This window comes from Ranitomeya variabilis, chromosome 4 (assembly GCF_051348905.1).
Source record: "Ranitomeya variabilis isolate aRanVar5 chromosome 4, aRanVar5.hap1, whole genome shotgun sequence".
NCBI classification, from domain to species: Eukaryota; Metazoa; Chordata; class Amphibia; order Anura; family Dendrobatidae; genus Ranitomeya; species Ranitomeya variabilis.
Genome location: NC_135235.1, coordinates 705,081,821 through 705,103,312, shown reverse-complemented (window position 1 = coordinate 705,103,312; position 21,492 = coordinate 705,081,821). Strand labels below are relative to the sequence as shown.

At 42.9% G+C, this 21,492-nt stretch overlaps 2 protein-coding genes across 5 annotated transcripts in view; both read left to right on the top strand.

Annotated features, from left to right (window-relative positions):
• LOC143766477 (uncharacterized) overlaps positions 1 to 21,492 on the top strand; it is a 511,034-nt gene that overhangs the window by 219,393 nt on the left and 270,149 nt on the right. The window lies entirely within an intron of this gene.
• The window catches only part of LOC143766473 (uncharacterized), a 175,007-nt gene that overhangs the window by 133,053 nt on the left and 20,462 nt on the right, over positions 1 to 21,492 (top strand). The window contains exons 2-6 of one of the 4 annotated variants that reach the window (XM_077254188.1): positions 260 to 409; positions 539 to 718; positions 801 to 924; positions 1,008 to 1,105; positions 5,706 to 5,796. The exons of 2 other annotated variants lie outside the window; for them this stretch is intronic. In XM_077254188.1, the coding sequence (XP_077110303.1) occupies positions 332 to 409; positions 539 to 718; positions 801 to 924; positions 1,008 to 1,105; positions 5,706 to 5,796 (571 nt within the window). In that variant the 5' untranslated portion in view covers positions 260 to 331. The remainder of the gene's footprint in view (positions 1 to 259; positions 410 to 538; positions 719 to 800; positions 925 to 1,007; positions 1,106 to 5,705; positions 5,797 to 21,492) is intronic. One more of the 4 variants, XM_077254186.1, reaches the window with a different exon arrangement.

Below are 21,492 nucleotides of genomic sequence, written 5' to 3'. Positions count from 1 at the left end.
AGCGTTTCCTGACCGTGGACACGTACCCTTAGCGTTATGGAAGATGAGTCTATGAGGAACGTATTCAGCTGCCGACTCCGAGGGAGAAACTGCTTGTTGTCTGTGGCCTAAAATATATAGGTTTTATTAGTAGATGTAGAGAAGAAAACTAAATACTGTAAAATAATAAATCTCCTCATATGTTTCCCTTATTATCTCCAGTAATTGTATTATTACACAGGATTTTTATGATGTTACATCGGCTCATCTTCTCATTCAGGTCTCTACAATATCGGATCCTCTCAGTGAAAATCTTCTATAAAAGAGAATTTTCCTGATTTACCCACCAAGGATGAATATGGACAGAGACAAGATGGCGGAGAGGATATTACACCTCACCCTAGAGATCCTCTTCCGGCTTACTGGAGAGGTGAGAGATTCTGATGACGTCACATTACATCATTCTTATCTGTGGGAATAACAGATGGACAGAACTGGAGAGGTGAGGACTCTGGAAATGTCTGTAGTGAGATTTATTAATGTGTCTCTCCATAACCAGGATTACACAGTAGTGAAGAAGATCTCTAGTGAGCGCTGTCAGGACCCTGTGTCTGAGGGATGGGGAAGACTCCTGAGCCCAATCACTGGGCCTCCACCTCACCCCCTGATACATGACGACATCAATGACCAGAAGATCCTAGAACTCATCTACAAGATGATTGAGCTGCTGACTGGAGAGGTGACACTGCTGGGAATGCTGGGACATTATACAGTAACGCTATGAAGGGATCGGGGGATGACGGTATCATTGTATGTGTCAGGTTCCTATAAGGTGTCAGGATGTTGCCGTCTATTTCTCCATGGAGGAGTGGGAGTATTTAGAAGGACACAAAGATCTGTACAAGGACATCATGATGGAGGTTCCCCAGCCCCTCACATCACCAGGTAATAGACAGGACTAAATACACACGGCCTATAATTATCTGTATGTAAAGAATGAATTCAGTCCCTGTATGTGTTTCCTCCAGATCTATCCAGTAAGAGGACAACACCCAAGAGATGTCCCCGTCCTCTTCTTCCACAGGACTGTAACCTAGAAGATCCCAATGTTCCTCAGGATCATCAGGTAGATGGAGAGAAGGTGTCATGAGATCTCCCTTAGGCCAATTTCACACGTCTGTTTATTTTCGGTCCCAGAAAATCCAATACCGGAGATATCAGTGTCCGTGTGTGTCATACTTGCGGCACACGTGTGGCAACCGTGTGCTGCCTCAGTACCACCCAGACGGCCGCAGGGGAAGAAGCGCTACTGAAAGTGCTGTTCCCCAGTGTCGGGTGCTGAAGTCGACTCATTGTTCTCCCCTGCTCTGCCGGCGATCGGCACGATCAGAAGAGAATGATGAGTTATATTAAAGTCTGAACGATGACAGCAGGTGGGGGCTTTTGGGACTCTTACTCCCGTCATCCGACACTTGCTGCCGCTAATACCAGTGACAGCAGGAGCGGATGATCGGGGTATTCCTCAGCCGCCACTTGCGATATAATGAAATAAATGAATGAAAAACCCGGTGTGGGTTCCCCCCTATTTTCTTGAACCAACGAGACAAAACTCACAGCTGGGGGCTGCAGCCCTCAGCTGTCAGCTTCATCAAGGTTGGTTATCAAGAATAGAGGGTGTGAAGATCTGAGTTTGTGGGTTATAAAAATCACCTAGGCAGGTTATCGATGCAACTAATTTTTTAAATTCATACATCCATGGTTGTACAACAAATCCAGGTAGATGGCCAACATACAATGTCCTCAGTCCACAAGTTCCCAATCTAAGATCAGTAGTTCCACTGACTCCATACCAAGGGCGATGCCCACTGTCTCCCAACTTTTGGTTGGCCCACAGATTTTGTATCTCCAGCTGGTATAGTGTGCAGTCACAGCCTATGTTCCTCCAGACGATGGCTATCCTGACCGTAGCTCATGGATACCCCTCCAGCCAACAATCTCCAAAGTTCCATAGATCATCCATCCATTCCAGCTTGGATCCTCTTCCATCGAAATCCCTCCATCAACTGCCTGATTCAACCCTGTCTTTTTCTACCGTCCCCTTAAACATTATACTTTAGCTCACAGAACAAGGCATATTCCATCAGGTGGGACTGTATGTGAGACCACTTGTGGTGACGGCTCCCCTGAGTCTACTATCCCCACCCACACAATGGGCCTAGGTTTGGGAGTACAATGGGAGTGAGACCTTGATACAAATGAGATTGATAGATTCTGTCCTTAAAGTACCTTCACACTGAGCAACTTTACAACGAGAACGACAACGATCCGTGACGTTGCAGCGTCCTGGATAGCGATCTCATTGTGTTTGACACGCAGCAGCGATCTGGATCCCGCTGTGATATCTCTGGTCGGAGCTAGAAGTCCAGAACTTTATTTGGTCGTTAGATTGGCGTGTATCGTCGTGTTTGACAGCAAAAGCAACGATGCCAGCAATGTTAAACATGGAGCTAACGACCTGCGAGAATGATAAATGCGTCGCAGTTACGTCACTGGATCGCTCCTGCATCGTTCTGGAGCTGCTGTGTTTGACATCTCTACAGCTGTGAAGGAACAGATGATTGGCCTCGGGGAGACCAAAACATCCAACACCGCGGAGACACCATCACGTGTTTCTCAACGCAGTGATCCAGAACACTGCCCCCATCCCTTATGGGAAATATGCAAATGCATGTAGGATAGCTGCGGAGACACCATCACGTGTTTCTCAACGCAAGCAGTGAATAGCCAGACCTTTCCCTGGGAAGGAACAACCACGGGAAGGGCATCATCCAGTAAAGGAAAACATCCAATACAGGAAAACCACCTATGCCAAGCATGGTATCCATCCACAGACAGCTGTTTCGGGGTGTTTGCCCCTCATCAGTGTGGAGTAGGAATTTGGCTATTAGGAGCAGTGCCTAGTAAAAGGCTGTGAAGTGTCTTCCCACTTGCCCTGTGGCGGTGGCAATTGGGGTTAATATTTGTGGGGTTGATGTCACCTTTATATTGTCAGGTGACATCAAGCCCATGGCTTAGTAATGGAGAAGTGTCTATAAGGCTACGTTCACATTTGCGTTGCGTCGGGCGCAGGTTCGGCGACGCATGCGTCATGCGCCCCTATATTTAACATGGGGGCGCATGGACATGCGTTGTCTTGCGTTTTGTGAAGCATGCGTCTTTTTTGGCGCAAGCGTCGAGGCGCACAGGACGCAATATGTTGCATTTTTTTTGCGCCCAAAAACATGCCAAAAAAGGACGCATGCGTCACAAAACTGTGTTTTGCATGCGTGTTTGCATGCGTTGTGCGTTGCGTCGCCGACGCAACGCCCAACAACGCAAATGTGAACGTAGACTTAGACACCTATCCATTACTAATCCTATAGTTATACAGTATGGAAATAAAGACACGGCCAGAATAAAATCCTTTAATTGAAAAAATGACACAGATTACTTTATTAATCTCAATTAAACCATAGTTTAATCGTTTATCTGCATCGTCTAATTCCACCGAATCCCTCGATTTGTAATAAAAGTAAAATAAAAAACAACAATCTACCATAGCTGTCCCTCGTTCTGTGCCATGCTGTAATCCATGTCTGGGGCTAAATAGTTTTCAAGCTGGACGGTGCCAAGATGCGACCATCCCTGCTGAAAACCACTGGTGAATCAGCTGCTGCGAGCGCAGCCTCAGTGACTAGCGGTGACATCATCACTGGCATTTTCCCACGGTCCTGAGGTCACCGCAGTTTAGCCCGGCCTCGATGATGTCACCGCTGGTCACTGAGGCTGTGCTCTCATCAGCTCATTCACCAGTGGTTCTCAGCCTGGACGGTCGCATCTTGGCACCATCCAGGTTGAAAACTAATTATCCCCCAGACATGGATTACGGTGTGGGACAGAATGACAGACAGGTATGGCATATAATTGTTTTATTTTATTTCTATTACAGGAGATCGAGGGCTTCCGGTGGAATTAGGCGAGGTCGTAAGTATGGTTTAAATGAGAATATTAAAGGAGTCTGTCATTTTTTAATTAAAGGACTTTATTCTGGCTGTGTCTTTATTTACCATATAACTATAGGTTTTATAGGTTAGTTGTCTTAAAGACACCTCTCCATTACTAAACTGTGGGCTTGATGTCACCTGACAATACAAAGATGAAATCAACCCCACAAATATTAACCCCCTTGCCACCGCTACAGGGCAAGTGGGAAGAGTCTGGCAAAGCGCCAAAATTGGCGCATCTAATAGATGCTGCTGTTTTTAGGCTGGGGGGTCAATATCCATGACCCCTTACCAGCCTGAGAATACCAGCCCCCAGCTGTGAGCTTTAGCAAGGCAGGATGTCAAAAATGGGGGGGGATCCCACACCATTTTTTTAAATCATTTATTTAAATAAGTTTAAAAAATAGCGTGGGTACCCCTCTATTCTTGATAGCCAACCTTGCTGAAGCTGACAGTTGGGGGTTGCAGCCCCCAGCTGTGAGGTTTTCCTGGTTGGTTCAAGAAAATAGGGAGGAACTCACACCGGGTTTTTCATTAATTTATTTCAATACATTTCAGGTGGCGGGTGAGGAATACCCCAATCATCCGCTCCTGCTGTTATTAGCGAAAGCATGTGTCAGATGATGGGAGGAATAGTCCCCAAAGCCCCCACCTGCTGTCATCGTTTGGACTTTAATATAACTCTCATCATTCTCCTCTTCTCACCGGCAGAGCAGGAGAGAATGATGAGAGCCGTCTTCAGCAACATGTGTTCTCCATGTGCACGTGTGCAGTATGTTTTGCCGTCCATGCTGACAGTAAAAAAAACGGACATGTCTACGTGTGGGACACACGGTCCATGGAAACACACTGACATGGGCACAGACCCATTCATTTGAATGGTTCTACGTGTGTACGTGTCTCCGGTACGTGTGAAAACTGTCACCACATGTACCGGAGACACGGACGTGTGAAAGAGGCTTTATGATGTTGTAGTTCACTCACGTGGCGGCACACAGAGGTAGGAAAAATGGGAACACCGTCTCTTTAATGTAAGGCAGCATAAACCAACTTGGGGAAAACAAACTCAGCTTTCTTGGCTAAAACAAGAACAAAATGATAAAAGAAAACAAAATGCTGCAGCACAGTCCGTATGTTGCGGGTGGCCCCCCGCTCTGGAGCAGGACAGGTTCCGTCTGTACTCGACGAGCCACAAAGCCTCTGGAGTCCTCTCTCCAGGCTAGCTGAACCCAGACTGCCTGTAGAGCTCGGTTATTTCACCCCAACCCTGTAACTTCCCCATCATGTGATTGATCACATGATCATGTCCTCATGCAGGTCCTGGCAGGTCTGCCAGGGGAGATAAAGTGGACCTTCTCCCACCCGCTCTGTGAAGGTCCACATAAAACCAGCCCTGTTTATGCAACTTAACCCTCACAACACGTAGTGTGTTGGAGAAAAAATGCTCTGGTTTCACATCACTGACGCCGATAAGCGCAGTGACACATATCTCCCCTCTGTCACCTTACCAGTGACTGTCACAATGTGTAGATGGCTGTGAAGGTCTTGTGTTCAGTGTTGCTTTATCCACCAGTATTATATATTTTATACTTGTGTAATGAGAACGGTGGAGATGGCAGGATTAGAGCTGATCATAGATGTGACTTCTCCATCTGTCTGTGACTTTTACAATATTTGTTTCAGGGTGAAGATCTGACCCATATTAATACTACAGAGACATATGTGAGGGGTGATGAGCGGTGTAAAGAGGAGATTCCTACATATGACTACCCAGGTGAGTAGTGACCACTAAATGCAGAGAAGTCACAGATTGTTCTCAGTCTCCGGCTGTGGCTGCTTTATCAGTGGTGTAGTCCGGTCGTATCACAATCGTGTGATCACCATTTTGCCTCTGGACCACAACATCCTCCTCCACCCAAAACTGTCCAAGTGGCTTTGGGCATTGAAAGCCCTTTTCTATAGAACTTACAACCCGGAGGATCCACCTACCTCCTGAGATTAGAAGACTCTGACCGTTACCTGCCCAGATCTGTAAACTACAAAGCCAAATGACAGCGTACGTAGAATGTGCTGAGAAGGTAGAAAAATATTATGATGAGAAAACGGAGGGTAATGATGCTGTTGGCTTCCAAAATCCCTGATATGGGAAGAAGGAAAAAATCAGGGCTTTGAAAAGCGCTGCCAAGTGCCGAGCCATAAAGTTGGGCATCAAAACAAATGAACGTTAAAAAAACAACAAACTTTTCATTTTAATATTCTACCCATTTCCGATGTGCACCAGCTCCTTCCTCAGGCATATACTAATGATACATTGTGGATGTTTTATATCCTCCAGAACGGCGTCACTGATCCAATTGCTTAATTCATTAATTAAACCGCGCCTATGGTGCAGTATTTTGTATAGAGACATTTCTCTGTATACAAAACTATACAAATAGATGTAAAATACATATTGGATGCACAATAAAATACATAATAGAAAAATATATGCACATGGAAAATCCTCCGGTTTAAGTGTGGATAGTTTAAATCTCATTTATATTCTAAAGCGAAATGCCTAAACAGACAGATTACACCTTTCCTAATATTATGTCTATGGCTGGTCATCCTATTATGGATCACTTGGGTCGTTTTTAGATCCCTGATATTGGATGGATCTACCTTCTCTCCCTCCTGTGCTGGTGAATGTGATCATATGGTCCCTACAAGACCAGGTCCAGTCTTTCTGAGCAAACTTCACTTTTATGATCGACAACATTAAATGTGCAGTGAGGCCAAGTGTGAATTTCTGTACAATAACAGCAGAGTTTCCCTTTATCCTGATTTTACTATTTCTTATAAAACTGACTAACTTCATACAAGATTGTGATAAACAGCATAATAAACAGTACACCTGTGCCATGATATATCTCTAAGTTGTGCATGTCTGATGGCTGTAATATACAGTGGGTGCAGAAAGTATTCAGGTCCCTTTAAATTTTTCACTCTTTGTTTCATTGCAGCCATTGGGTAAATTCAAAAAAGTTAATCTTTTTTCTCATTAACCCCTTTCTGACATCGGACGTACTATCCCGTCGAGGTGGGGTGGGCCCGTATGACCACCGACGGGATAGTACCTCCAGCGCAATCGGCCGCATTCACGGGGGGAGCGCGGCCGATCGCGGCCGGGTGTCAGCTGACTATCGCAGCTGACATCCGGCACTATGTGCCAGGAGCGGTCACAGACCGCCCCCAGCACAATAATCCCCGGCACACTGCGATCAAACATGATCGCAGTGTTCCGGCGGTATAGGGAAGCATCGCGCAGGGAGGGGGCTCTCTGCGGGCTTCCCTGAGACCCCCGGAGCAAGCTGTGCAAACTGTCAGATCGGCGATCTTACACTATAACATGATGTCCCCCCTGGGGCAATGTTATAGTGTAAAAAAAAAAAAAAAAAAAAAAAATTCCCCCCAAAAATATATTGTTCCTATAAATACATTTCTTTGTCTAAATAAAAAAAAAACACAATAAAAGTACACATTTAGTATCGCCGCGTCCGTAGCGACCCGACCTATAAAACTGTCCCACTAGTTAACCCCTTCAGTGAACACCGTAAAAAAAAAAAAACCCTGAGGCAAAAAACAATGCTTTATTATCATACCGCCAAATAAAAAGTGAAATTACACGCGATCAAAAAGAAGGCTATAAATAAGCATGGTACCGCTGAAAACGTCATCTTGTCCCGCAAAAAACAAGCCACAATACAGCATCCTCAAAGAAAAAATATAAAAGTTATAGTCCTCAGAATAAAGCGATGCAAAAATAATTATTTTTTTCTATAAAATTGTCTTTATCGTATAAAAGCACCAAAACATAAAAAAATGATATAAATGAGATATCGCTGTAATCGTACTGACCCGACGAATAAAACTGCTTTATCCATTTTACCAAACGTGGAACGGTATAAACGCCTCCCCCAAAATAAATTCATGAATAGCTGGTTTTTGGTCATTCTGCCTCACAAATATCAGAATAAAAAGCGAACAAAAAATGTCATGTGAAAATGTTACAAATAAAAACGTCAACTCGTCCCGCAAAAAACAAGACCTCACATGACTCTGTGGACCAAAATATGGAAAAATTATAGCTCTCAAAATGTGGTAACGCAAAAAATATTTTTTGCAATAAAAAGCGTCATTCAGTGTGTGACGGATGCCAATCATAAAAATCCGCTAAAAAACCCGCTATAAAAGTAAATCAAACCCCCCTTCATCACCCCGTTAGCAAAAAATAAAAATTTTTTTAAAAATGTATTTATTTCCATTTTCCCGTTAGGGTTGGGGCTAGGGTTAGGGCTAGGGCTAGGGTTAGGGCTAGGGTTGGGGCTAAAGTTAGGGTTAGGGTTTGGATTACATTTACGGTTGGGAATAGAGTTGGGATTAGGGTTAGGCGTGTGTCAGGGTTAGGGGTGTGGTTAGGGTTACCATTGGAATTAGGGTTAGGGGTCTGTTTGGATTAGGGTTTAAGTTATAATTGGGGGGTTTCCACTGTTCAGGCACATCAGGGGCTCTCCAAACGCGACATGGCGTCCGATCTCAATTCCAGCCAATTCCGCGTTGAAAAAGTAAACAGTGCTCCTTCCCTTCCACGCTCTCCCGTGTGCCCAAACAGGGGTTTACCCCAACGTATGGGGTATCAGCGTACTCGGGACAAATTGGACAACAACTTTTCGGGTCCAATTTCTCCTGTTACACTTGGGAAAATACGAAACTGGGGGCTAAAAAATAATTTTTGTGGAAAAAAAGATTTTTTATTTTCACAGCTCTGCATTATAAACTGTAGTGAAATACTTGGGGGTTCAAAGTTCTCACAACACATCTAGATAAGTTCCTTGGGGGGTCTAGTTTCAAATATGGGGTCACTCGTGGGGGGTTTCTACTGTTTAGGTACATTAGGGGCTCTGCAAACGCAATGTGACGCCTGCAGACCAATCCAAGTCTGCATTCCAAATGACGCTCCTTCCCTTCCGAGCTCTGCCATGCGCCCAAACGGTGGTTCCCCCCCCACATATGGGGTATCAGCGTACTCAGGACAAATTGGACAACAACTTTTGGGGTCTAATTTTAACTGTTATCCTTGGAAAAATACAAAACTGGGGGCTAAAATATACGTTTTGAGAAAAAAAAACAATTTTTATTTTCACGGCTCTGCGTTATGAACTGTAGTGAAACACTTGGTTTGTCAAAGTGCTCACCACACATCTAGATAAGTTCCTTAGGGGGTCTACTTTCCAAAATGGTGTCACTTGTGGGGGGTTTCAATGTTTAGGCACATCAGGGGCTTTCCAAACGCAACATGGCGTCCCATCTCAATTCCTGTCAAATTTGAAAAGTCAAACGGCGCTCCTTCCCTTCCGAGCTCTTCCATGCGCCCAAACAGTGGTTTACCCCCACATATGGGGTATCGGCGTATCGGTATCGGTGTTACCCTTGGTAAAATAAAACAAATTGGAGCTGAAGTAAATTTTTTGTGAAAAGAAAAGTTAAATGTTCATTTTTATTTAAACATTCCAAAAATTCATGTGAAACACCTGAAGGGTTAATAAACTTCTTGAAAGTGGTTTTGAGCACCTTGAGGGGTGCAGTTTTTAAAATGGTGTCGCACTTGGTTATTTTCTATCATATAGACTCCTCAAATTGACTTCAAATGAGATGTGGTCCCTAAAAAAAAAAAAAATGGTGTTGTAAAAATGAGAAATTGTTGGTCAACTTTTGGTCAACTTTTAACCCTTATAACTCCCTAACAAAAAAAATTTTAGTTCCAAAATTATGCTGATGTAAAGTAGACATGTGGGAAATGTTACTCATTAAGTATTTTGTGTGACATATCTCTGTGATTTTATTGCATAAAAATTCAAAGTTGGAAAATTGCGAAATTTTCAAAATTTTCGCCAAATTTCCAATTTTTTCACAAATAAACGCAGGTAATATCAAATAAATTTTATCACTATCATGAAGTACAATATGTCACGAGAAAACAGTGTCAGAATCACCGCGATCCGTTGAAGCGTTCCAGAGTTATAACCTCATAAAGGGACAGTGGTCAGAATTGTAAAAATTGGCCTGGTCATTAACGTGCAAACCACCCTTGGGGGTAAAGGGGTTAATGGACACTCTGCACCCCATCTTGACTGAAAAAAACAGAAATGTAGTAATTTTTGCATATTTATTAAAAAGAAAAACTGAATTATCACATGGTCATAAGTATTCAGACACTTTTCTCAGTATTGAGTAGAAGCACCTTTTGAGCTAGTACAGCCATGAGTCTTCATGGTAATGAGGCAATAAGTTTTTCACACCTAGATTTGGTGATCCTCGGCCATTCTTCCTTGCAGATCCTCTCCAGTTCCGTCAGGTTGGATAGTGAACATTGGTGGACAGCCATTTTCAGGTCTCTCCAGAGATGCTCAATTTAGTTTAGGTTAAGGCTCTGGCTTGGCCAGATGGTCACAGAGTTGACACAGAGTTGTTCTGAAGCCACTCCTTTGTGTGCTTAGGGTCATTATCTTGTTGGAAGGTGAACCTTCGGCCAAGTCTGAGGTCCAGAGCACTCTGGAAGTGGTTTTCATCCAGGATATCTGTGTACTTGGCCACATTCATGTTTACTTCAATGGCAACTAGTTGTTCTGTCCCTCCAGCTGAAAAACACCCCCCCCCCAATAGCATGATGCTGCCACCACCATGTTTCACTGTTGGGATTGTATTGGGCAGGTGATGAGCATTGCCTGGTTTTCTCCACACATACTGCTTAGAATTATCACCAAAAAGGTCTACCTTCGTCTTATCAGACCAGAGAATCTTATTTCTCATAGTCTGGGAGTCCTTCATGTTTTTTTTAGCAAACTCTATGAGGGCTTTCGTATGTCTTGCACTGAGGAGAGGCTTCCGGGCCACTCTGCCATAAAGGCCCGACTAGTGGAGGGCTGCAGTGATAGTTGACTTTGTGGAACTTTCTCCCATCTGCCTACTGCATCTGTGGAGCTCAGCCACAGTGATCTTGGGGTTCTTCTTTACCTCTCTCACCAAAGCTCTTCTCCCACAATTGCTCAGTTTGGCTGGACGGCCAGGTCTAGGAAGACTTCTGGTGGTCCCAAACTTCTTCCATTTAAGGATTATGGAGGCCACTGTGCTCTTAGGAACCTTGAGTACTGCAGAAATTATTTTGCAACCTTTGCCAGATCTGTGCCTTGCCACAATTCTGTCTCTGAGCTCCTTGGCCAGTTCCTTTGACCTCATGATTCTCATTTGGTCTGACATGCACTGTGAGCTGTGAGGTCTTATATAGACAGGTGTGTGCCTTTCCAAATAAAGTCCTGTCAGATTAACCCCTTACTGACATCGGACGTGATAGTACACTGAAGTCGGACTCCCTCCCTTTGATGTGGGCTTCGGAAGTGAGCCCACTTCTTTCCGGGGACATGTCAGCTGTTTTGAACAGCTGACATGTGCCCGCAATAGCCGCGGGTGGAGTCGAGATCCACCCACGGCTATTAGCCAGTTAAATGCCGCTATCAAACTCTGAAGCGGCATTTAAATTTCGCTTCTGGCAAACAAAAATATGCACACCGGTGACCCCCATCACATGATCGAGGGTCACCGGTGTGTTGGCATGTCAACCTGAGGTCTCTTGGAGACCTCTATGGTTGTCAGTGCCGGCTTCCTGTGAGCACCACCTAGTGGTCGGCGCTCATAGCAAGTGAGTAAATCTGCTATATACAGGCCATCTGAACATCACCTCTATGTAGCAGAGCCGATCGGGTTGTGGCAGCTTCTAGTCTCTTATGAAGACTATTGATACTAGTATAGAAGAATAGGAGACAAAAAAGCGCATATAGGGTCTTATCCTCAGGACTGCTCTTAGAGAATTATGAGAGAACTGCTCACCTGATGGTGCAAAGTAAAGGCGTGTAATTTGTTAGCTGCTGCAGATCCACAGGTCGGCGCTGCGACCTCTTAGAGACGTTATAATAGATGAATGTGGATAAAATCTGCGCTGCTGTGACAAATACTGAATCCAGATATAGTTGTAAGGTGTTCAGGTGGTTTATTCAACGCGTTTCGAAGCTCATGGCTTCTTCTTCAGGAAGTTTCCACACAAAGATATGGCACATCGTACTGTTGCCTCGCTTATATACATACAAAATTCAAAAAAACGGCGCCAAACAGTCTTCTGACATGTGACAGACAATGTCAAAGTTCAAAAAAGCCATTTTACATTAGAATAAGCTGTTTTTAACATGATTGTAAATCGTTGATATCATAATTACAATTGATGCACAATTTAATACAGTTTCAATTATTTTTCAGAGTCCAGGACGGAAGAAAAAATAAAAAAGAAAATGTGTGCGAAATGACGGGACAAGAACTTGTTTGGGGGTATAAACAATCCCCATTCTGCTCCCTCCACTATACATCTCGCCACGAGAGAAGTTGTTCCTGATGAATGGAATCGGCCAACACCTTTCTATATAAAATTCATGTATATTTGCAATTATTTATTAAATGATTTTTAAAATGTAAATTTAATAAAATTAATAAAATATAACAATAAAATTCTCCTTTTGGGATTATTTTTTCCTTTAATGGATTCTTCTAATCAGGTACTAGTTTGATAATTGTGGTGAGATTTTTAAAAACAATGATAAAATATTCATTATATCCTCACTTGGAACGAACCATGGAGAATTCCTTCTGTCATTTTCTTGGGCCAAATTAAGAATGAAGTACCCGTGAACAATCAAGAGAAAGACTTGGAAGCTACAAAAAAATGCTAACAACCTGTATAATCGCTGTTTCATTGCCAGGATGAAGGATGCCAGGAAGCAGGATGGCAATGAAACAGCGATTATACAGGTTGTTAGCATTTTTTTGTAGCTTCCAAGTCTTTCTCTTGATCGTTCACGGGTACTTCATTCTTAATTTGGCCCAAGAAAATGACAGAAGGAATTCTCCATGGTTCGTTCCAAGTGAGGATATAATGAATATTTTATCATTGTTTTTAAAAATCTCACCACAATTATCAAACTAGTACCTGATTAGAAGAATCCATTAAAGGAAAAAATAATCCCAAAAGGAGAATTTTATTGTTATATTTTATTAATTTTATTAAATTTACATTTTAAAAATCATTTAATAAATAATTGCAAATATACATGAATTTTATATAGAAAGGTGTTGGCCGATTCCATTCATCAGGAACAACTTCTCTCGTGGCGAGATGTATAGTGGAGGGAGCAGAATGGGGATTGTTTATACCCCCAAACAAGTTCTTGTCCCGTCATTTCGCACACATTTTCTTTTTTATTTTTTCTTCCGTCCTGGACTCTGAAAAATAATTGAAACTGTATTAAATTGTGCATCAATTGTAATTATGATATCAACGATTTACAATCATGTTAAAAACAGCTTATTCTAATGTAAAATGGCTTTTTTGAACTTTGACATTGTCTGTCACATGTCAGAAGACTGTTTGGCGCCGTTTTTTTGAATTTTGTATGTATATAAGCGAGGCAACAGTACGATGTGCCATATCTTTGTGTGGAAACTTCCTGAAGAAGAAGCCATGAGCTTCGAAACGCGTTGAATAAACCACCTGAACACCTTACAACTATATCTGGATTCAGTATTTGTCACAGCAGCGCAGATTTTATCCACATTCATCTATTATAACGTCATGAAGACTATTGATGCATGCCAAAAGTAAAACAAAAAAAGTTTTTAAAAATATAAAAAAAAGTATAAAAATTCAAATTACCCCCCTTTCGCACCATTCAAAATAAAACCATAAAAATAAAATCAAACCTACACTTATTTGGTATCGCCGCATTCAGAATCGCCCGATCTATCAAGGAAAAAAGCAGGATTAACCTGATCGCTAAACGGCACAGCGAGAAAAATGTCAGAATTACTTTTTTTGATCGCCGCGACATTGAATTACAATGCAATAACGGGCGATCAAAAGATCGTATCTGCACCAACATGGTATCATTAAAAACATCAGCCCGGCTCACAAAAATAAGCCCTCACCCAACCGGAGATGACGAAAAATGAGACGCTACGGGTATCTGAAAATGGCGCAAATTTTCTTTTTTTTTTTTTTTTTAACAAAGTTTTTTTTGGTTGGTTCTTTTTTATCTATATGGTGAAAAAAAACCAAAAAACCATAGACATGTTTGGTGTCTGAGAACTCGTAATGACCTGGAGAATCATAATGGCAGGTCAGTTTTAGCATTTAGTGAACGTAGCAAAAAAGCCAAACAAAAAACCAAGTGTGGGATTACACTTCTTTTTTTTGGGGGGGGGAAATTTCACCACTCTTGGAATTTTTTTCCATTTTCTAGTACACGACATGGTAAAACCAATGGTGTCATTCAAAAGTACAACTCGTCCTGCAAAAAACAAGCCCTCACATGGCCATATTGACGGGAAAAATAAAAATGTTATGGCTCTGAGAAAAAGGGGATTTAAGAATGAAAACGCAAAACTGAAAAAGGCTCCGGGGGTTAATTAAACACAGCTGGCCTCAGGGGCGAACATAACGCCGGTTCAACCGGTGTAACTGCACTGGGGCCCAGAGTGGGAGGGGGCCCCGACGGAGATACAAAGCAATGAGGTGAATGACAGCCGGCGGCAGTATTATTGCTAACAGGAGAAGCAGGGGGCCCGCTCTACTGCGCACATGTGATATGACGGTCAAAAGGGGCCCCCTTCCTGACCTCACCTGTTAGCATACATTACACTGCTGTCCGGGCTAGTGTGTGTGTGTGTATACTGCTGTGTGTGTGGGTATACTGCTGTGTGCGTGTATATAGGGCTAGTGTGTGTGTGTGTACTGCTGTGTGTGTGTGTATACTGCTGTGTATATGGGTCTAGTGTGTACTGCTGTGTATGTATATAGGGCTAGTGTGTGTGTACTGCTGTGTGCGTGTATATAGGGCTAGTGTGTGTGTGTGCATACTGCTGTGTATGTATATAGGGCTAGTGTGTGTGTATACTGCTGTGTATGTATGTAAAGATAAATATGACACAAAAACATGGTAACCATAACAACCTAAGTTTAACCAATAAATATATATGACACTATACCATGTGACAATAATAGGACATAAACGCCTATCACCAACTACCACATAGAAGTTCAAAAAACGATGATCAAAAGGCCATATTACGTTTAAAAGTTGTAAATTTTATTCATAGATTAAAAATAACAAGCATATAACCATGGTGCAACAAGAGTGACTGAAACATATCCACTACACACTATCACCCATACAGGTGTACAGTACAGGATTTATATGGCAATAGAGTAGAAAATAAATATCCAAATTTATCACCAGAGTATATCCGGGGGTAGATACAACCAATAAGCAGAGTACATACATATCACTGTAAAAATGTTATCACCCCGGATAAACACTGGACATATTGCATTAAGCCCCACACACTCGGTACCCAGTTACCTGGAGAACCCCATAACATATTGCAATTTGCCCGGTAAATACCTATGAGAGGTGCGGTGGAGATCCTGCCAATACCTGTAGTGCCACGTGCGCCCCGACGCGCGTTTCGGTCTCCTTTTTCAAGGGGCCGCACCATACATACCATGTCCTCAGTTTATATAGTTACCGGCTGCTGCGAATGAATCGCGCAACCGGAAGTGACGTTCCGGAACCCCCGGAAGTGACGCGTGCGGTTGCCCAGTCAACGGCGACACTAGCATGCATCGGCGTCACCACGAAGGCGGGGCCGAAGCACCGTCTCGCTATAGACGCCGAGAGCAAGCAGGCGTGGCCGCAAGTGGACATCGCACGCGTCAGGGGCCGGAACTAAAAGGTGATACATACATAACAAAGCCCCTGGCACAATGAACTTGACAAACACAACAATACAGCAAGTGTGGTGTAAACATAGAACAAAGGATATAACAGCCCAAAGATAACTTATTACAGACATAACAGTAAAACAATACAAAATTTGATCCAAGCTTTTCATCATATGGGCTGTTTAGAATGACGTATCTTCCAGGACATATGTTCAGTCCTTCCTTATTCAACACACTCGCCAGATCAGACACCGTATATATAGAACGAGAAAAACTAAAAATTAAAAAACAATTAATTAGACAAAAACACTTAAAATACCGCACAGGGCAATAGTGGCAGAAAGTAAATATTGGATGGCAATTATAAGAAGGGGGCATAGCTGATGTATTCATTGAGTCCAGATGGATGGACTGTACCCAGCGTCCATATCCACCTGGACTCTAATTGGGCCAATCTTTTAGTCATATTTCCCCCACGGATGTCCATATCCAACATATCAATCCCCCTACATCTGAGGAGATCACCATTACAGCCGTGGTATTGTCTAAAATGACGCGGAATCGTTTTTAACCCCATCACATCTTCTGCTGTTGCTGCCGCCATAATGCCTAGGATATGCTCACGGATCCTAATTTTTAATGGTCTGGTGGTCATGCCCACATAGATCTTTCGGCATGGACATACCGCATAATAGATCACGCACTTGCTATTACATGTGATCCGTTTTTTAATTGCAAATGTGCGTGACCCTTTTTGATTTTCGAACGTATCGATCAAGGGAGGAAAGGGGGCGTCTGCGCGTCCTACAGGATATAACGGATGTGGTATATAAATCTGCAGATAAGGGGGGCAATGTGGTGATTTGGCCTAAGGCGCTCTATGAGAAGGAGGCCTTTCGGCAGCTCAACAACAACGTATGTTATAAAAAACTAACATTCAACCCATTGTCCTCCTTTACCACACAGTTGCATTTAATTATCAATCAGGCGAGAGAACTGGGTACCATAACGAAGGAATTAGCAACTGCTCTGATTGTGCCGGAACCTACCATTCCGACATTTTATTTGTTACCTAAAATCCACAAGGACGCGCAGACTCCCCCAGGACGCCCAATAATCTCAGGTAGAGGAAATTATTTAGAACACGTGAATCGCTGGATTGATTCCAAGCTGCAACCGATTGTGGAGGGGCTGCCATCATTTTTAAAGGATACGGGCGAGCTGCTGAGGAGGGTGGACGGCCTGCAGCTCGATGATGACATGCTGTTTGTGACTGGGGACGTGGAATCCCTTTATACGAGCATTCGGCATGAAGATGGGATTCATGCTACCGAGGTTTTCCTTAGTATGTCCAATCTTCCGGTAGACATTCAGAAATTGGTTGTTGAATTGCTTAGATTTACTTTAACACATAATTTTTTTGTATTCAAGGGGTCCTTCTTCCTGCAGCTCCAGGGAACAGCAATGGGGGCGTCCTTTGCCCCGGCATACGCCAACCTGTTTCTGGGGCTGTGGGAGAGGGACCTCTCCCTGCCGGATCAGCCGTCGCCGATGTGCCGTGTCCTCTCTTGGACGCGGTACATCGACGACATATTGCTGATCTGGCAGGGAGCAAGGGACGATCTTGAATTATTTATGTCGTCCCTAAATGATAACACAGGTCAACAAAAAAAAATTTTTTTTCTGGTGTCCAAAATATTTTAATGAATTTGGGGTATTTTTGGGGTGCTGATTCTGAATATGTCATCAGTTTTGCCAGATTGGCTCAAGTTTTTGAGATTTTTGGTATCTTATTTATAGCACTTGTTGGTAAATGCGACGCATCATCTCATTAATTTCTTTGGATTAGTACTTGAACTGAGCAGTTCTCAATATAGTTTTGTGTTAATTAGTGTTCTAAAAGTTTGTTCATAGCTTGATTTTTGCACTAACTTTATGTTGTTGTCTGTTTTCCAGTGAAAAGCATGAACTCATCAAGAAGAAGTTGTCTTAACGATCCAGACTCATTCTGTTACATTTGTGGTGAATACACACTGCCAAAACATAGAAGAAACATAACAGACTTCGTAAAAAAAGTGTATTTTGCCTATTTTGGGGTTATGCTTGGGGACCAAGACAAGTTTTGGGCACCACACATAGTGTGCAAAGCATGTATCGAATTATTACGAAAATGGAGCAAAGGACAAAGAAAAAGCTTCAAATTTGGTGTTCCAATGGTGTGGAGAGATTAAGACAACTTCTTCTTGATGAGTTCATGCTTTTCACTGGAAAACAGACAACAACATAAAGTTAGTGCAAAAATCAAGCTATGAACAAACTTTTAGAACACTATTTAACACAAAACTATATTGAGAACTGCTCAGTTCAAGTACTAATCCAAAGAAATTAATGAGATGATGCGTCGCATTTACCAACAAGTGCTATAAATAAGATACCAAAAATCTCAAAAACTTGAGCCAATCTGGCAAAACTGATGACATATTCAGAATCAGCACCCCAAAAATACCCTAAATTCGATGAAATATCTTTGGCACCAAAAATGCTGTTGACCAGTGTAATCAATTAAATATATTTATTAAATATAAGTATGATTCAACAACCATTGAATTTTTGGATGTACTACTTAGAAAGGATGAGAGGGGGGAGGTACAAACAAATATTTATCGTAAGCCCTCCTCTACTAACATGCTGTTACATGCGACCTCCTCCCATCCGGGCCACATGATTCAGTCTGTTCCCACCGGACAATTCCTCCGTTTGCGCAGATTGTGTTCAAACGATGAGGAATTTTATACACAAGCGGAGGACCTGAGGCAGAGATTACAAGAACGCGGTTTTAGTAACCGCAGGATCAAGAGAGCATTTAATAGGGCAAAATATGCATCCCGCGATGCACTTCTATACGGCCCAAGACAAACAAAAGAAAAAAGTCGGGATTTGGTGAGATTTGTGACGGACTACCATTCTCAATTTGGTTTAATGAGAGGGATATTAAATAAGTCATGGCATATCCTAAAAGCGGACCCGGTGATCTCGAGATTTCTACCAGATAAAGCTGCTATAGCTGCTAGGAGATCTAGAAATCTTAGAGATCATTTGGTCCGCAGCCATTACACCGGTGTGCCTGGTGGCACATTTTTAGATCAAGTCAAGCCGCCGAGTGGTTGTTTTCCATGCAACCGGTGTGTGGCATGTACTAATATAGATAGGATCGATACGTTCGAAAATCAAGAAGGGTCACGCACATTTGCAATTAAAAAACGGATCACATGTAATAGCAAGTGCGTGATCTATTATGCGGTATGTCCATGCCGAAAGATCTATGTGGGCATGACCACCAGACCATTAAAAATTAGGATCCGTGAGCATATCCTAGGCATTATGGCGGCAGCAACAGCAGAAGATGTGATGGGGTTAAAAACGATTCCGCGTCATTTTAGACAATACCACGGCTGTAATGGTGATCTCCTCAGATGTAGGGGGATTGATATGTTGGATATGGACATCCGTGGGGGAAATATGACTAAAAGATTGGCCCAATTAGAGTCCAGGTGGATATGGACGCTGGGTACAGTCCATCCATCTGGACTCAATGAATACATCAGCTATGCCCCCTTCTTATAATTGCCATCCAATATTTACTTTCTGCCACTATTGCCCTGTGCGGTATTTTAAGTGTTTTTGTCTAATTAATTGTTTTTTAATTTTTAGTTTTTCTCGTTCTATATATACGGTGTCTGATCTGGCGAGTGTGTTGAATAAGGAAGGACTGAACATATGTCCTGGAAGATACGTCATTCTAAACAGCCCATATGATGAAAAGCTTGGATCAAATTTTGTATTGTTTTACTGTTATGTCTGTAATAAGTTATCTTTGGGCTGTTATATCCTTTGTTCTATGTTTACACCACACTTGCTGTATTGTTGTGTTTGTCAAGTTCATTGTGCCAGGGGCTTTGTTATGTATGTATCACCTTTTAGTTCCGGCCCCTGACGCGTGCGATGTCCACTTGCGGCCACGCCTGCTTGCTCTCGGCGTCTATAGCGAGACGGTGCTTCGGCCCCGCCTTCGTGGTGACGCCGATGCATGCTAGTGTCGCCGTTGACTGGGCAACCGCACGCGTCACTTCCGGGGGTTCCGGAACGTCACTTCCGGTTGCGCGATTCATTCGCAGCAGCCGGTAACTATATAAACTGAGGACATGGTATGTATGGTGCGGCCCCTTGAAAAAGGAGACCGAAACGCGCGTCGGGGCGCACGTGGCACTACAGGTATTGGCAGGATCTCCACCGCACCTCTCATAGGTATTTACCGGGCAAAGTGCAATATGTTATGGGGTTCTCCAGGTAACTGGGTACCGAGTGTGTGGGGCTTAATGCAATATGTCCAGTGTTTATCCGGGGTGATAACATTTTTACAGTGATATGTATGTACTCTGCTTATTGGTTGTATCTACCCCCGGATATACTCTGGTGATAAATTTGGATATTTATTTTCTACTCTATTGCCATATAAATCCTGTACTGTACACCTGTATGGGTGATAGTGTGTAGTGGATATGTTTCAGTCACTCTTGTTGCACCATGGTTATATGCTTGTTATTTTTAATCTATGAATAAAATTTACAACTTTTAAACGTAATATGGCCTTTTGATCATCGTTTTTTGAACTTCTATGTGTATGTATATAGGGCTAGTGTGTGTGTGTGTGTGTGTGTGTGTGTGTACTGCTGTGTATGTATATAGGGCTAGTGTGTGTATACTGCTGTGTGTGTATATGGGTCTAGTGTGTGTACTGCTGTGTGTGTGTATATGGGGCTAGTGTGTGTGTGTGCTGCTATGTATATAGGGCTAGTGTGTGTGTGTGTGTGTGTGTTGCTATGTATATAGGGCTAGTGTGTGTGTGTGCTGCTATATATATATATATATATATATATATATATATATAGGGCTAGTGTGTGTGTGTGTGTGTGTGTGCTGCTATGTATATAGGGCTAGTGTGTGTGTGTGCTGCTATATATATAGGGCTAGTGTGTGTGTGTGTGTGTGTGCGCTGCTATGTGTATAGGGCTAGTGTGTGTGCTGCTATGTATATAGGGCTAGTCTGTGTGTGTGTGTGCTGCTATATATATATATATATATAGGGCTAGTGTGTGTGTGTGTGTGTGTGTGTGTTGTGTGTGTGCGCTGCTATATATATAGGGCTAGTGTGTGTGTGTGTGTGTGTGTGTGTGTGTTGTGTGTGTGCGCTGCTATATATATAGGGCTAGTGTGTGTGTGTGTGTGTGTGCTGCTATGTATATAGGGCTAGTGTGTGTGTGTGTGCTGCTATGTATATAGGGCTAGTGTGTGTGTGTGTGTGTGTGTGTGTGTGTGCGTGCGTGTGTGTGTGTGTGTGTGTATTTTCTGCTGTGTATACACATGTTATTATAGGCATTTTATACACAGTGTACATGCATGAGGGGGGCCCCGACGTATTTCCTGCACAGGGGCCCATTGCTGCTTGTGTCTGCCCCTGGCTGGACTCCAATGAAGGAGTAGAACCATCTCAAGGAGGATCACAAGGAAATGGACAGCATGTGACTTAAATCTGAGTGTCTGAGCAAAGGG